The 18,034-nt window shown below is 34.9% G+C and overlaps 1 protein-coding gene across 1 annotated transcript in view; it reads left to right on the forward strand.

Moving 5' to 3' along the window:
* Positions 1-18,034, forward strand: part of LOC122815016 (extracellular calcium-sensing receptor-like) — a 255,377-nt gene that overhangs the window by 84,267 nt on the left and 153,076 nt on the right. The window contains 1 exon segment of the mRNA XM_044087267.1: positions 16,665-16,886. Coding sequence (XP_043943202.1) covers positions 16,665-16,886 — 222 coding nt within the window.

The raw sequence follows: 18,034 nt of genomic DNA on the forward strand, positions 1-18,034 counted from the left end.
TAAACAAGATATGGGTGGGAGGGGAACACTAAACACCAGGGACAACTCTTGAATATTGTACCTTAATAGTTAAATAAGATGTGGCAGGAGAAACACTAAACACCAGGGATAATGTGAATCATCATGCCTTAATGGCACAGGGTTGGGCGGGACACAAGACCCTAAGAATTACTCTCAATAATGTGTCTTAATGGCACAGGGTCAGGAGAATACTAGACACCAGGGACAACTCTTCACAGCATACCTTATAGGCCCTTATAAACTTATAAAAAAATGGGTTAGGTGGAAACACTACTGTCCAAAGACTGTCTAAATAGCATGATGTTAACATAGTAAATAAGATTCAAATCTCATACCTGTGTACCACAGAAAGAAGAAATTAGGCATTGACACAACCACTATACAGGAGGGAGACCATGAAATAACAAGTAAAACTAGAATAAAAAATAAAGTAGACAGGAGGGTGAGGCAACTTTAACACAGAAAGCAGCAGCAGTAGCATTAACCCATTACACAAGGTGATAAGCTAGTGCATGATGGGCTATTTTCCTATATAATGAGGATCTCCAGCATTATTCAAGGACTGCAACAATTTGTGAGTTATAAGGGAGAGGGACAAGGCACCTCATAGCTCTCAACAGTCTAGAAGAAGCCAAAAATAATGGAGGACAATGAACTTCAATCGGGACAGATTTTGATTATTCCTCTTATAAACATACAACGCTGCTTGAATAATAGCTTTTTCATTATCCTGCATTTACTGAAGGATATGAAATCTGAAACTAAAAATGCCTGTCATTATTTGCAACCTGTAGGCCTCTGTGATTTGCAAGAAAACCAGAAACTGTATGAGGTGCAGAAAAAAACTATGAGGCTAAAATATGGTCATTATGTGAAAAAAAGGACAGTTTAGAGGTATGCCTATAAGTTGCAGCAGGAGGATCATCCTGTCACATTAGTGTCAGTTGAAATGGATGGGGTTGTGTCTGTGAAGGGGATGGACTCAGTTTAAAGTCAGAAGGAACACTAGATAATACAAGGGAGAATTTTTGAAATGACACTCAGAGTCACATAAAAAATTAATTGAGCAACGGATCCTTTAATGTGATGCAGTTTCTGCACAGTAAGAAGTATGAAACTCTAATGTCTGGCATTATTGATGGACTGTAATCATCTGTGATTTAAGAGGGAGGGAAAAACTTACAAGGAGGCATCACAGGTTTTCTGATAAATCGGGGTCAGGTAATGGGTTTGTGGTGCTGTGTGTGTGTGTGTGTGTGTGTGTGTGTGTGTGTGTGTGTGTGTGTGTGTGTGTGTGTGTGTGTGTGTGTGTGTGTGTGTGTGTGTGTGTGTGTGTGTGTGTGTGTGTGTGTGTGTGTGTGTGTGTGTGTGACTGAATAATGGTACCTAAAACAATGTGATTCATGGATTACCAGTGATTACTACTACAGGAAATTCCTAATTTTCACTCACAGTAGTTAACAATGATTTAGAGACTTGCAGATCAGATGAAAATGAAGTCTTTCCTCATTGCTACTAACATTCTCTGAATTTACAGCCACTGTTACAGTGGCCCATGTGCCTGTTTCTGAATACCCAGGTCAGTTTGGCCATCAGCTAATACACTCTGTACAAAAAAGCAGTTTTCTGATGAAAACATTTTTCATTGTTTATCTTACGGTCACCACAAAATATATATTTCAATATCTTGTTTTATCAGGGACACAACTTTAGCTAATCATTTGCTGTGGTACATTAAAGCAAGAGCATTTTTTTACTAAGTCATTCAAGCTCCTTATTAACCCTAATTGACAAAAATGTCCCTTTTCAGGGGTGAAGCAGGAACACTATCTGCTCAAGTGAAAGTGACACAATAGGTAAATTTAAGTGTAAGGACTCAACCCCTGCACCCTTGACTACAGTAAGCACCTTACTAACAGCCCAGTGTCTTAAAGCTCTGTGCTAACATAAACAAAGTTTCATTGTGAGAGACCTTCATCTTCTTTTGCAAAACTTTGGAGATACTCCCTGGCTTAATAAAATGGTGAAATTAATACTGAACAGTGTTTACATTTACCTAGGAAATAGTTTAGCATGTATCTTAAATGTCTCGTGTAATTAAGGTTATTTGACACACTTTGGAACATAAACTTAACGTGTTTCCAATTCAGCACAAGCTTTTGTAGTCAATTTCTACCACACAATGCAAATCTATCACTTTTCACCATAAGCAGTGGCAGATATTCTATCTACTTCTCACTGTTACAGTTCTGTGGCTGTTTTTTTGTTGATTATTGCAGCAATAACACAGCTTTACCAGACTTTGTCTAATTTCCCTGGGTTATGTGTTGTGGCAGCATGCAACTCATGGTTTCTCACTTGTTAGGTTGCTCTGTCTGTTATTTCTCAGCAGAGTACAGTCTTGAATATCTTTGGAAATATTACATTCAATACAAACTGCAATTATTTGTGCTAGACTTCACTGTGAATGCTGTTGATGAATCTATCCTGTTGCACTTCATACAAATTCATTCCAGATTTACAGTTCATAGCCCACAGTTTCAGTTAAAATGCATTTTTGTCACAGTCTTTTTAGGCCTTCTGATTGCAGTTACTAAAGCAAAATCACTCTTCAATTATCAACAATTTAAGCTGAAACTAACCCCTCCAGAGTTGAATGATTTGTTTTTAAATTTTATCATTAGGTTTCTATAGATGGAACAGCTTCTGAAATAACCTACGTGTAGACACATCCATAACACTGTGTAACACTGCCATGTATTTTTCTGCAGGAGTTTTATTTGCTATAAAATAAAAATATTCCTTATTTTGTATATGGACCTCAAGTGAGTTATCTAAGTAACTCCTGCCCATTATGTACAGGTACTCACTTTATATGGTCAAGCACATTTGCATTCATACAGCCTCACTACCAGGCACTCCTCAATACACCCCACAATGCTAGTAAGATGGATACTTAGTGCATCAATTGTAAAATATGTAACTTTATTTCATTTGTTTAATCTTTCAGGTCACCTTACAACTTTATACAAATTTAATTGATAACACCTGTAATGTGCAGTATCATCCCCATTATGTATAAGTGCCTGCATAGATGATTGATTTTATACTGGTTACACACAAAGCACAAGAGTATCAGTGGGCTGTACAATTATTAAACTAACTTCGATAAAGAGAAATGGTTATGTAGATTTTAGGATGCTGACCATGATCACCACATTCTTCATTTCAAGTGCTGCAAACCATAAATGCAAAAGTGTTACAGGATGATTTGGGTTATGCATTAGAAATAAATGAATGTATCTACTTAGAAATAGCATATATTAGTTTAATTTTTAATTTATTTTTTCTTTATTTGATAGTAGGTATATGTTAAGCAGTTACAATCTTTGCAGTTTACCTACAATGTTAACAATGAGCAGTTTCTCACAATGTGTAGTACATGCTACAAAGTCCACCAACAGAGGGTAAATAGCCCTATTGCAGCATTCTGCAACCTGCTAATTCTGCCTCATCTTGAAAGAATATTTCACATCATTATGCTATAATGACATATACCTCAATATCCACTAGTGTTTTAATGTAGTACAGAAACTACTGTATCTTGTGCTCTTATGGAGCTCTTACTTTAATATTTGTGTTAAAGTGGAAACATAAGAATTCTAGTGCAATAACATAGTATTTCATTCATTCAGCTGTTTTTAACTTTAATATGATGCTTTTAATATATTTTATTTGTAATATAAATTTAAGAGTATAAATGGAGAACGAAGGGCTAACTATTTATTAGCTAGCTGTTTCTCATGTGCCCAATCAGATTAATTTGCATATTATTTCAATGCTTGCCTTATATTACAACTTTGTCTGATGAAGTTTACACTGCCTAAACGAAAGTGCTTAAGTTTTTTATTTTTATTTTTCACATTAAAATGTATTCTTATACGTCGTGTTTTGGTCGTTGTGCTTGTTGAAATCTATTCTGCCAGTTTACATACACTTTCATCAAGTACTGATAGTATTTCAAAATGTACAAAATGTTAGTATTGTCTCAGGGATTTATATTTCCTCCTGCAACCACCGAAAGCTCATATACCACCAGCATCTAAATATACTAATCCCAAGACACACATCTCAGACTAGAAAAAAATGTATGTTTTCTTAAAAAAATCAGTTTTTCCTTTTGGCTCTGCTATGAAATATCGAAAGAAACACCCCCTGCCCTTCCAAATACAAAAAATAATGCCACAAAAGCAGAACGGTGAAAAAAAATCAACTTTAAGAGTTGTTTTGCAGGGGGAGTCCCCCCTGAACCCCTGTATGTGGGAGGTAAGTACCTTTAAAATGATATATACCAACTGCATGGTTGCACCTACTCGAATAATTGAGAACTCTTCCTATGGGAACAATGGTTGGTGTTCTGACTCTCAAGGTTTTTTCCTGCGGACAAATGAAGCTCAGTGAATTTCACCATGACCAGTTGTAGAGAATGTCTTTCCCTTTACTTCAAATTGTGTGACATCAGAGCTGAGCTATGTAAATAATCAAAGAGTGTGTGTGTGTGTGTGGGGGGGGCAACACTGCAAACTGCAGAAGTTGTAGCATAATAGACTGAATTAATTTTTGCAACCAGAGTTTGCTCACTGATTTCTGGTTTTCTATTGGATGAGTCCTCAGTATTTTGAAGTTTGGCTATATACTGTGCAGGTATTTGAGTTTCTGCAAAATGAGGCTCAGTGAATCAAGTTTTCATTTATCCTTTATACAATGTACTGTTTACATTGTTGCTTGAATCTGATGAAAGCCTAAACATAATTACCTCCTTAATATATCTTGTAACAAAGATTTGTTTGAAAATGAAGCTACATTATACAAACAGACAGGGGAAAATAAATAAATAAATGTGAATCTATCATATACTTCTTTCATATTACTATTTTAAAACAATTTAATTTGTTTCCGGATTCCTGTAGCAGGATTCTAATGTAATCCATTTTATATCTGAATGATATATTTTTTACTTAGCTTACCTTATCATAATATATCTTCTCCACTAATGTAAAAAAGGCATCTGCTGCATGGATATTTTCTTTCACTCAAAACATGCAAAAATGTAATGTATATAGTTTCTTCCCTGATGTCTGTTTCTTAATAATGCAATTAAATGATGACTCTACAAATGGAAGCAATTCCTTAAGTGATAAGCTCAAAACTGAAGTAAATTTTATGCTATCATGCATAGGATTATTATCCCCTGACTTCTGTAACATCACAACACTTGTCATATATGTGACTTAACTCTTCCTTAGGCCAGAGTTTATTTTAATCTTCAGGGCCTCCTTCTAATAATTTTCCAACCATTGGAAAGGGATACCAGTTCTTCAAAGGGAACATGATGGTTTTATGTTGAAAATCCTTTTTATCTAAAATCCACCTTGAGACATGACACTTCCCCCAGTGTTTGGGTGTTTCAGGGGATATAAGGGCATGAAGATGCAGAGTCCTGCAAAAACACTTGTTTACAACCAACTTTGAGCGAGGGGACTTGTGATTGGATGTAATTTTGACAAGGCAAACAATCATTTTCAGACACTCTGCATCTCTTTTTTAATCAAACTGGTAATTCTACTCACTTCAGCACCCATTTTTGTACACAACATGGTAATATACTTCAGTGGTAGTTTAGATGAAGCTGATGATACTTTAATAGAACATTCCAGTATACAGTCATGCTTATTTTAATAGTGCTACTTTCAAAAGGCTAATATCAAGCTAGGGGACCCAAAGTTTCAATAGGACATGTTCATTATATTTATATGTATGCAGGCATACTTCTAAGAAGCTGGGCATCTCAATTTACCTTTCATAATATTCATTAAAATAGATTTTTTATAGGTGCATATGTTAGCTTTATAAATTGCCTTATTCCCATGTTTTTGTAAGGCAGCATTCACCTCCTCATCATATTTTGACCCACATGATGGGTTTTATCATTTCGCTATCAGCACTTTTATTTCAAACATCCCCCCACTACATGTTACTTACCTATTTGAAAGTACTCCAGCTTGTGCACAATCGTTTTTTTCTCGGTATTTACAGCTTCTTTTCTACTTCCTCTCGGTAGACTGCATCCTGTTCAGCATTGCTTCTTTCCCACCTCATTTCAACAGGCTTATCAAATCCTCTGCTACCAAACCTCTTCACCTTCTGCTGCACTGGCAGTTAACAACATTCAGTCTTCAATTTCTTTTACCCTTTCTAGCACATAGCCTGCCTGCAGAACAGCACCATTTGAGTTCCCCCCTGATTTCCTTCCGTGTTTCTTCATATGTGGCAAAATTCTCAGAAACTTCTGATGCACAGGCCTTTGAAACAATTATAACTTAATTCACTCATTCATAATCAATCCTTCCCCAATGCTTAAGTGCAAATTCCACACTTTTCATTTATTGTCACTATGCTGACACTCACTGCAACAACTGTCTTTCCCTGACTTAATGTTCTCAGGTTTTAAAACATAGATTTCAAATGTTTTTGTTTAAAGTCGATCTTATTTTAATTAATACATACATTTGTAAATAGAATAATGTGTGTATAAATCCAAGTAAATTGAAACTTGAAATAACTAACATCTATAAAAAAATTAACAGGTGTGTATACATCAGTCCACGTTTCATGTTTCACCATGTTGTTTCTTCTCCAATATATAATGGAAACATTATAGCCATAACCATGATCAACATGCAATTTTTTTTTACTTGCAGAGTGTTTATACACAGATTTAATAAATCCACTAATCAGATGTTATTTTTGAGTTTTTTTTTTTTATTTGGGTATACATAACATAGAAAAGAAACTGTAACAACAATTTTAGCAAGCCATAAACATTTCAAATACAAAAAAAACTGTGTCCATGAAACATATTATTACTTCTAGACGACCATCAGAAGAGAGCTGAAAAGATCATTTACAGAAATTGCTAAGACCAAAAATACTTTATTCATGGGAAATGACAATGCATGTCATTGCTTCATTAATAGTGTTAAACCTGCCTTTACAGATAGATGACTTAAATTGTTTAACCTAAGAGACATACTACAGTGGGGATGCTTCTCTAATCTGAATAGTGTCACACCTATCAGCCTTTCAAGCGTCAGCTACAAGTCATGGAATGTATAACAACTGACCTCATCATTTCAAATATCAAGAATCTTATTAGACCTGACCCCAAAAGTTTGGATATGTGAAGGTAGATCCTGTCTATTGAATCTGGTAAACCTCTTCAAAAGGTTTTAGAGGTTGTAGATGGCAGCCACGCAGGATGCTTGATCTAACGAAGGCCTACAACACCATTCCCATGCTAATAACATACAGAAGCTAAATGCTTTAAAAGCCGTCCCATGTGTGACAAGATAGACAGCAACCTGTTTGATAGGCCGAATCCATGAGTTGCAGGTGTCTCATTAGAAAGTAGGAAAGTGATCGGCACAGTCCTTCAAAGATTCATGCTGGAACCTTTTACTTTTAGCATTTACTTTTCAAATGTCCAAGCAGAGAGCTAAGATCTCTGGCTAGTAAAAGTTTGCAGATGACTGCAAACTGGGGTTTATTGTTATGTCAACATCTAACACCAAAACCCCTTAGAATTAATTCTCTCTGGTAGACTCTTGGTGTACTCAAATAAGCTCAAACTAAATGCTAAATGTAACATCATCATCTTTGGTAGACAACCCCTTCCCTCATCATATTGTACAGACAACACACTACTAAAAAAGAAAATGTAATCAAGGAACTAGGAACGTGAATGGATAACTCCTTCTCTTTTGACAGAGTTGTGACAACAGTTATCAGGAAATCCTTTAAACAAAGCTAATTGCCAAAGGAATATCGTCAAAGTCTACAGAGGTAATCACTGCCTTATAATATAGCAGTTATCAGACCAGTTATTAAGTAAAATGCCCCCTCTGGTCTGTATTTTTGTAAGCATATCTAACAGAAAGACCACAAAGACTTCTAACAAAAAGGATTACAGTCTTAAAGTCAATCCTTGAACTACCGGGGAGGATAGAAGTTTTATCTCTTTATGCGTGTCTCACAGACTTTTATGGGAAGACCTCTGTCTCTTTTACAGTGCCAGTAGAGACCGGGTTGTATTTGGCCTCCAGTATCTCTACAAGTCCAATATCTTCCCCAGTAATAAAATCACAGACCTAAATCTTCTCTAAAGGATAAAAATGGAAGCATAATTTTATAACCCAAAGTCTCCCAAATTTTTGGAATAAACTTCCTTACATGTTAAGCTGTGCAACACAATATCTTCATTTAAACACAGCATGAACACTGGACTGGCACCATATAGATACTTTGGGACTGACTGGTATTGCCTTCCTAGAGAAATGGGGTGCAGCATTAGGGATGGTACAGACAAGGCATGAATGGTCACAAGACTTAGTGACTTTGGAATATCTATGAAATCCGTTTGCCCTTAAAAGTCAATCACATGCGGTTTTAACATGTATGACTCACACCTTTCCCAGTATCCAACCATTCACGTTACCCTAATAACAAAGCAAAGACTCCAAGGACCATGGTACCTACATTTTAAGAAAGTTCTCTATTATGGTTTGAAAAAGTTGTCATCTGATCTGAGCCATGTGGCATCCCCAAAACATGTGACTCATTCTTCCTGTGATAAATCACATCTTTGGTATTCTATAAATGAAGACACTTCCCTCTCTGAAGAACCTGTTTGGCATGAGATAACAGAGGTTTAAGATCCTCATCTGCTGATCCCACATGTTTCCCATGTCCTTAATGAATAACAAGCTTTCTTTATTGTCTCCTATTTGGCTTTATTAAGTTATCTCTTCTTCCCTGCCCTGTTGTTTTTGTATCCTAGGGATCCCTCTCTGTGTCCTTTTCTAGAATAATCCTTTGTAGATAGCACCCCTTTATACTTATTTTCACTTGTCCATATCCCCATTGTAACTTTTCATTCTAGACCTTCCCCTCCCCATTTTGCACTCAACATAACTACAAATATACAAACCACTGGGTGTCTGGAAGTGACTTACCCCCTCCCCATTTTGATCTCTACAAATAAATGTCATATAACTGCAAATATACAAACCGTTGACTGCCTGGGAGTGTACACTGTTCGATGTTGATACTAAGATGTAAGTAATCCCAGTCTATCTGCGTGTTTTTTCTACATTAAATCACATTTGCACTTTTACTGTGTGCTGGATTTTGTGATTTATATCTATATCTATCTATCTATCTATCTATCTATCTATCTATCTATCTATCTATCTATCTATGTAGAGAAAGGACATAGAAATTGTCAGCTGTCCTTGATTTTGTGTCATGTCTGTAAAGGTTGGGAAAGTCTATTAGTACTTATTTTCCTTTATGTGCCGAAGTGAGTTTTGATGGTTTGATTGATTTAGATTATAGTTCTATATACCAGTAACTCAAACGTACAAATGGGAACTGAATGTAGCTTGAATGGTCTCATGTAAAATCAATAAACAAACATATGATAACAGATTCCTATCAAAGATGACAGCTAGCATTGTTTCCACCACTTTTCATTAATGCTATTGCATGTGTGTCTTGAAGTAACTACAGACAGTGTTGCTTTAATTTATGAGCTACAAGCATCTATTTCAGTAGTATGAAAAGATGGAAGAATGTTGAGGGTTTTATGTGAAATAACATAATTAGAGAAAAGGAAAATGTTACAGGATGGAAGTCAGGGAGAATGAAGCCAAGCTACAAAACAGTATAAGTCATAGCAAGATCAGTAGAGAATGTGATACATTTAGGGGTGTTATTTAGTGAGCAGTTATGTAAGACTCTATACACACTTCTTCTTTGCAGGTAGATGCTGTTTGGTAGATATCTTGAATACAGGATGGTAAAGAACTCCATACCTTGGAGACACAGTAGGAGATGATAGAATCCCCAAATCTGTTCAAGGGTCCATAAACTACAAGGGTGGTTGCAAGACCTCACCTGTGGTTTTTGAAAGATGGAACAGACAAGCATTTCTGTAGAGAACTGCGTGAGTTACATTAAAATAATGACTGGGCCAGAACAGTAAGAAATTAATCAAAAATCATTTAAAAGATGAATGTAATTGATTGTTCCACTCCAGTCATTACATTTTAAATGGGAACATGAACTAAAATGTTACTTCAGGAAAAAAGTTAAATGAAATAAGTAGTGATACCTACAACAAGTACATTATCTAGCAGGGGATAGTCTTTTTGGTACTTTAGTTTTTCACCTAACCAAATCAATCTGAATTACATTTAAAGCTGTATACAAAAAGTCATTAGGAGATCAATATACATACTCATTGTTTGTAAAGGGTAATCAAAAGAAAGTAAATCACTAAGACATGCACACTATAAAAGGTGATGTTTTAAAGTCCCTATGTTGTCCTAAACAAAGAACAAATAAATAAAATTATTATTACATTTCAAGCTATGATAAGATAAACATGGTGTTTTTAAACACATTAACATCTACAACTACTGTTTTTATACAAATGTCATTTAGAATTTCCATTGTTCAGTGCAAACTTATTTATGTAGCTCATGTTTAACTATTTGTTGTTGCACATATAGAATACTGTATTAATATGGTATAACATTTTAATCTCTCTCAAGCGTGATGTATTACAGACATCTGTTCATAGAAAGTTTGAAGATGGTAACAAATATTTAGAGAGCAATAGCTGCCATCCTTCACATACTATAGCCTCCCTTCCATATGGAGAATGTTTGAGATTAAGAAGGTTATGTAATAATGGCAGTGATTTCAATACTGAAGTTAAAAAAAATCTGCTTTGTGTTTGAATCTAGGGGCTATAGTAAGCATTTGGTACAGGTGGCGGTGGATAAGGTGATTTTAGAGTTCTGTACTATTACCCCAAACAATATTGAATCACTAAACAAGTTATATTGTGATACTAAAGTTCAGAAAAAGGATGATGTGAGACAAATTTATTTTGCAACTACATATGGTATTTTTAGTTCCATTGTGACTAATTTAGTAAAATAATATTGGAGTTATCTGTTTAATTTAAAGATTTAGTCAATATAGTTTCACCCTATTTAGGTATATCATATAGAAGTGGTAGAAACATCAGAGACATTTTTGTGCATAATCATTTTCAGTTTCCTGTTTCAAGTGCTGTTTCTACTATTGCTACAAATTTGAAGGGTACATTCTACTCTGGTCATTGTAATGTATGTACATATGTTGTTAGGACTTTTTCCTTTATTAATGGTCACATTTACTGTCCCTGTGAGATATTTAGTTGTGATACTGAAGGCATTGTTTATGCCTTGCAATACTCTTGTGGTCTTGTGTACATAGGTGAAAGTAAAAGGAAATTTAAAACGAGACTCCAGGAGCATGTAAGAAATATTAAAAAACAAAAAGAAGATAGTCCTGTGGTAAAGTACTTCATACAATTTCACAACTCTAATCCAGAAAGCCTAAAAGCTAGTATTTTGGAAAAAAGTTCCTGTTGGTTTTTATTCTAAAAGAGTGTATGAAAAAAGATTATTATATAAGGAAAGTTTTTTTTTATCTTAAATTATGGTACTTTGTCTCATTCGGGTCATAATTTGGAATGTAATTTGAGGATGTTAATTTAGCTTATTCTATTTTTTGATAGGATAATTGATTGATTGTTTTGTGTATTTAAATAGGGATGGTGTTTGTTAGTTTGTACTCCTTGAAGGTGTTGCCGAAGCGCTTGAGAAAGATCAAAGTTTTATTTTGGTGGTTCCTGCTTGTTGTTTCTTTTTCTACATTTTCTATTTTACTTTGTTTTTTTTTATATTTTCTATTTTTATGGTGAGTGAGCCTTCATTGAATATAGCATGGATTTTCAGGGAGGATAGGCTGGATAATTCTCAGTGGACTATGGATAACTGTGTGATTCATACTGACACTGGCAGGGTTGGTCCAATGGGTGGTGCGATTGGAAGGTGTAATGCTGTTTCCAGCCCCTTTAATTTTATGGACAGATTTGAACAAGATTGTAGGGTTAGAGTGGATAACCCATTTTCAGCAGTTGGTGAACATATTTGCCCCCCTTTGTCTGGTGAATCAGGAGCTTTACTGGATAAATTGGAATATCTGCTTCATAAGGAGGCAGCCACCAATTTTAATATTCTCGGTCTACAAAGGTACGTGGACTTAGATATTTCACCTAGGGGTTTGAGGGCTTTCAAAACCCCTTCCACCCCTTTTGATATGACCGATGAGACTGAATTAAATTTTTCTAAAAGATGGCTGGCAGCGGCACATCAATGTGGTTGAATGGTTTTCGATTTTATTAGAACACGACCATATCAAACAAAATAAATTAAGTGGTGATATAAAAGCCATGTACAATGATTTAGCTAAACTATTAACTCCAGGGCATCTGGAGCAACAGTTATCTGATATCAATGAGAAACTTAAAAAAAACATGAAAATGAGTTAATTGAGCATAAGAGTACAAAACTAAAATGAGACTTAAGGGATTATGAAGGTGGGCATGCCTTCTTATGGCAGAAAAGGGATTGTGTAAACCAAAAAGGGAGTTCTATCTCTTTAAAAAGATTTTTTACATCTAGTGGCGTTTCCTTTGCGTCTGACTTGTCAGGCACTTCTGCTGAATTGGAAAGAGAAAATGAACAGTTTTTGCATCTACCAGCACCACAAAATCCATGTAAATTAATCAATAATTTTCAGAAAGAACATAGTAAATCACAGGAAGTAATATAGTGACCGGAAGAGAAGACATTTTCAAGCAGTGGCAAATAATGCCCATGACGGTATGTGACAACACAAGAAAAGTAAATGGTATTGATTTTGACTTTGAACTCTCTAGTGCATAATATCTCTGTCGTGGTTTTGTCAGACGTGGTTTAAAGTATTAAATTCTGGTTTGAAATATGTTCCAACTGTTATACCTCATCTTTATGAATTGAAATGTGATGTTTTTAGACTTTGTCATAAGTTGCATTTGATTCATTTTTTTGCTGATAGAAAATAACGCTTTTTATCTAATGAATGTTTAGACGACAATAATATGAATGAAAGTAATGAGGAGAGCATTTATTTTGGCTTTTCTGACCCAGACGAGACTGCTGATATAGACATTAATATTAATGTATATAGTCTTTTTCATACTAGTAAAGCTGTTCATAAAAGTGATTCTATCCCTCTATATGAACACAGAGGGATTAACCATTTTTCACATATGTTGCACTTTGCGATAGAACATGCTTATAATGATTTTATGCAGAATAAACATAAAAGAAAATATAATTTAACTGCTCAAGAATGGAAAGAAATACAATTGTTAGCAAAAAATGATAGAATTGTGATTAAGCCTTCTGATAACGGTGGTAAAATAGTGATCATGAATGTTGAACAATATCTACGTATGTGCATGTTACATTTACAAGATGAAAAAACATACAAAAAAGCCTTTTGAGTGAATACGAGAAAGCTATATTTGAGCTTAAGATATTAATTTAAAAAAGGTTTTTGATTGGGCTATTTTTCCCATCTTGATTTGGAAAGAAAATTTAACCCACAGGATGGTGAGCTGGCTGTCTTCTATTGTTTATCTAAAATTCACAAGAACAGTCTTAACCCCCTAAGTAGACCTATATTATCTGCCCAAAAATATGTTTTATCTAATATAGGTTTGTTTTAACATGGGTTTATGTTACCTTATGTGGTCAAATTGCCTTCCTATATTAGGGACAGTATAGATTTTTTAGATAAGTTGTCTGATTTTGAATGGTCCAATGACATGCTTTTTTTATCATTGTAGATATAGTTGGCCTCTATACTAATATTCAGCATAGATTTGGTTTGGAAACATTTAAATATTTTATGGGGACAGCCCTGGATCCAATTAAGTTATAGAGTTATTGAATTTTTGTTTGAATAATATTTTTTTTATGTTTAATAATCAAATTTACAAACAAATTCAGGGCACAACCATGAGGACATCATTTGCCTCCATGTATGCAAATTTAATGATGGGTTTATACGAGTTGGAATATTTGTACCATAATGATTTTTTAAAAAATATATATTGTTAAGTACAATAGGTTTAGCAGCGATCTTATTTTTGTTTGTAAGGGAGGTTTAACGGAGGTGAATTTATTTTTTGAATGGTTACAAAAAACAGATGTGGGCTTTCTTTTGATGGTCTACAGGTGGGGAAACAGATTTCATTTTTGGATATTAATTTAACCTTAAATGAGAATAATGTATTATGGACATCTGTTCATAGAAAGTTTGAAGATGGTAACAAATATTTAGAGGGCAGTAGCTGCCATCCTTCACATACTATAGCCTCCCTTCCATATGGAGAATGTTTGAGATTAAGAAGGTTATGTAATAATGACAATGATTTCAATATTGAAGTTAAAAAATGTGCTCTGTGTTTGAATCTAGGGGCTATGGTAAGCATTTGGTACAGGTGGCGGTGGATAAGGTGATTTTAGAGACCTATACTATTGCTCCAAACAATATTGACTCACTAAACAAGTTATATTGTGATACTAAAGTTCCAAAAAATTATGATGTGAGACAAATTTATTTTGTAACTACATATGGTGTTTTAGTCCTATTGTGAAAAATTTAGTAAAATACTATTGGAGTTATTTGTTTAAGTTTAAATATTTAGTCAATATAGTTTTACCCTATTTAGGTATATCTTATAGAAGGGGTAAAAACTGGAGAGACATTTTGGTGCACAATCATTTTCCGTTTCCTGTTTTAAGTGCTGTTTCTATTATTTCAACAAATTTGAAGGGTACATTCTCCTGTGGTCATTGTAATGTGCGTGCATATGTTGTTAGGAGTTTTTCTTTTATTAATGGTCACATTTACTGTCCCTGTGAGATATTTAGTTGCGATAATGAAGGCATAATTTATGCCCTGCAGTGCCCTTGTGGTCTTGTGTACATTGGTGAAAGTAGAAGGAAATTTAAAATGAGACTCCAGGATCATGTAAGAAATATTAAAAAACAAAAAGAAGATAGTCCTGTGGTAAAGTACTTTATTCAGTTTCACAACTCCAATCCAGAAGGCCTAAAAGCTAGTATTTTTGGAAAAAGATCCTGTTGTTTTTTTTCTGAAAGAGTGTATAAAGAAAGATTATTATATAGGGAAAGTGTTTTTATGGTACTTTGGCTCCTTCAGGTCTTAATTTAGAATGTAATTGGAGGTTGTTAATTTAGCTTATTCTGTTTTTGATAGGATAATTGATTGTTTTGTGTATTTAAATAGGGATGGTGCTTGTTAGTTTGTACTCCTTGAAGGCATTGCTGAGGCGCTTGAGAGAGATTAAAGTTTTATTTTGATGGTTCCTGCTTGTTGTTTCTTTTCTGCATTTTTATTTTACTTTGGTTGTTTTTTAATATGGTATAGTATGTCTATCATGTTCACAAATCCATAGAATATTGCAATATATATCAATATATATCAGTCTGTTAATTCTATATCACAATACTTACAACACCTGTGCTTACCTTCAACATGTACATATGCTCCCATATTTGCCTCTAAGAATAATTTTTCATGTATATAATGAACTATATATTGTATCAAAACAACTCTGAATCCAATTATTAATCCACCTATTTAGTCAATATATGCATTTTTCTTATAGATTACAGAAAAAGCAAAGTGCACAATAAGTTCAGATAGTTATCTTTTCTTTATTTAAAAATAGTTTCTTGTGTCCACCAATAAAGTAGCTGAAAATGAAGGGACTCCTGTTGGTTAAAGAGGCACTTTGATGTATGGTTCAGGGCTGTGTATATGCATCATCAAATAGCACATTTTTAGTTTATGATATCAATAAATTTTCTTTCTTATTGTATGATAGTCCCTTAAGTATAAATTAGGTGGCAGAAGAATGATTATTTTTTTACAGAGTGAAATGAATTTGCAAAACGAATACAAATAAATAAAGAAATAAAGAAAAGACACATTCCCATAGTTTCATAGGTTGATAGGAAAGTACTAGGCAGTTGGTATGCAGACCATTTCAAGCCTAGCCAAAAAACCTTATCCAAAATTTCTAGCCTGAAGGAGGGCAAGACATGATAAACTGGGAAAGAACTTGGGGCTGCCCATCCAGTTATCTAGGTTTACTTTGGAGGTGGCAAAGGTACTACTCTGCTTGACATGCAGTAGAAGTTTGTTCCAGAGGTGAGAGATATGTTGGAATATGAATCTATGATGCCAGTATGTTTTATTTATCTGCCAGTGATGTTTTAGTTCTTTTAACTGAGTATTTGATGTACCATTAGTTCTACAAAGGAATAATACATAAAATAGGGCTGTTTATTTCACGGCACAAAATACTAGACGTAGATCTCCTAGGAGGAGTCTGTAGAGTTCTATGTGTAGCCTTTTGTGCCATGAAATATCAACCCCTATTTGATCTCCATTTCATACCAAAACAAGAGATGTTTAACAAAGTTGTATACATTCAGCATGAGACATATTTGTTCAGAAATTATTAAAATTAACAAGTAGAAATGTGTAATGTAATGTTTGTTCTGTTATGTGGAAATGCATTGCCCTCTCTGCATTTTTCTCCTTAGCTCTTGTCATACCTGAAGCGGGTACACTTTAGAAACAAAGTCGGTGACGAAATATTCTTTGATATAAATGGGGACCCACCAGCAGTTTATGATGTCCTGAACTGGCAAGCAAACCAAAATGGGTTGTCTAAGTATGTAGAGGTTGGACGATACAACACCAGTGCTACACCAGACTTGGTTGTCAATGAACATCAGATTTTATGGAATGGAGAGTATACCCAGGTAATAAGCTGTCAGATCTTTAGAGCATGTAAATGCATATTGCATAAAAATAAACAGATGCATTGTGCAGATGTGATCCAATAACCTATACCTGCAATCTGCAGGACTCTGGGAAAGTAATTTAATATAGCTGGTCATTTTGGATCATACTTAATAGCCCTTTTATATACTGGGTATTTCCAAGTTAACAAAAATTTGAATTGCAAAACCCATTAATTGTGAAAAATTACAGTGGAGTACAATACTACATAGAAATAGATAAAAATAAGAAGACATACTGATAGCATTGTCAAATAATAATATTAATAACAATAATAATAATGGTAGTAATAATAACAACAACAAACTACGGTGATGTAACCAGGATGCAAAAAACTCCCTTACCGGCCTCAGTAATAAGCTGAGATCCCTCATAAAATCCTCCAAAGCTAGTAACGAAAATAAAATTGGAAAAGATTCCAAAGACAACTACAAGGCATTCTATAGTTATGTCAAGAATCTAAATGGCAATGTTCACACCTGCTCTGAGCTACAACAGAATGGCATTAAATATACTGATCCCAAGGATATTGCCAATATCCTGGCAGATCGATTCACTGCAAACTTCACCCCCCTCACTCCTTAAAGGGCACATCTCAATACCGAAAGATTGTCAAATTCCAGTAATAATGGCCACACAGTTAAAAAACACACTCTCCAAAGCTAAGAATTCAGCATCCATGGGACCAGATGACATCCCAGGCCATGTACTACATGAACTACAAAATGAACTGGCACCTCACCTAAGTGTCATGTTTAATCATAGCATCACCTCAGGCTATGTGCCCACTGAGTGGCACACAGCCACAGTTTTCCCACTCCACAACTACTGCCCCATCAGTCTGATGAGCCTGATATGCAAGGCCATGGAATGTATTATCATGGAACTTATAAACAAAGACATTGGCAACCTTCAAACACTGGACGCCACACAGTTTGGGTTCGTGAAGGGCCGATTTTGTCTCCTGAACCTGATTGACTTTTTCGAATCAGTCTCCAGAGCTGTGGACAAGGGTAAGGTGGTCCACACAGCCTATCTGGACCTCGCCAAGGCCTTTGACACCATCGTCCACTCTGGAATCATAGATAAACTTACTAAGCTGGGCATT

The sequence above is a fragment of the Protopterus annectens genome, chromosome 11.part0 (genome assembly GCF_019279795.1).
Source record: "Protopterus annectens isolate FY-2018-M chromosome 11.part0, PAN1.0, whole genome shotgun sequence".
Classification (NCBI taxonomy): domain Eukaryota; kingdom Metazoa; phylum Chordata; order Ceratodontiformes; family Protopteridae; genus Protopterus; species Protopterus annectens.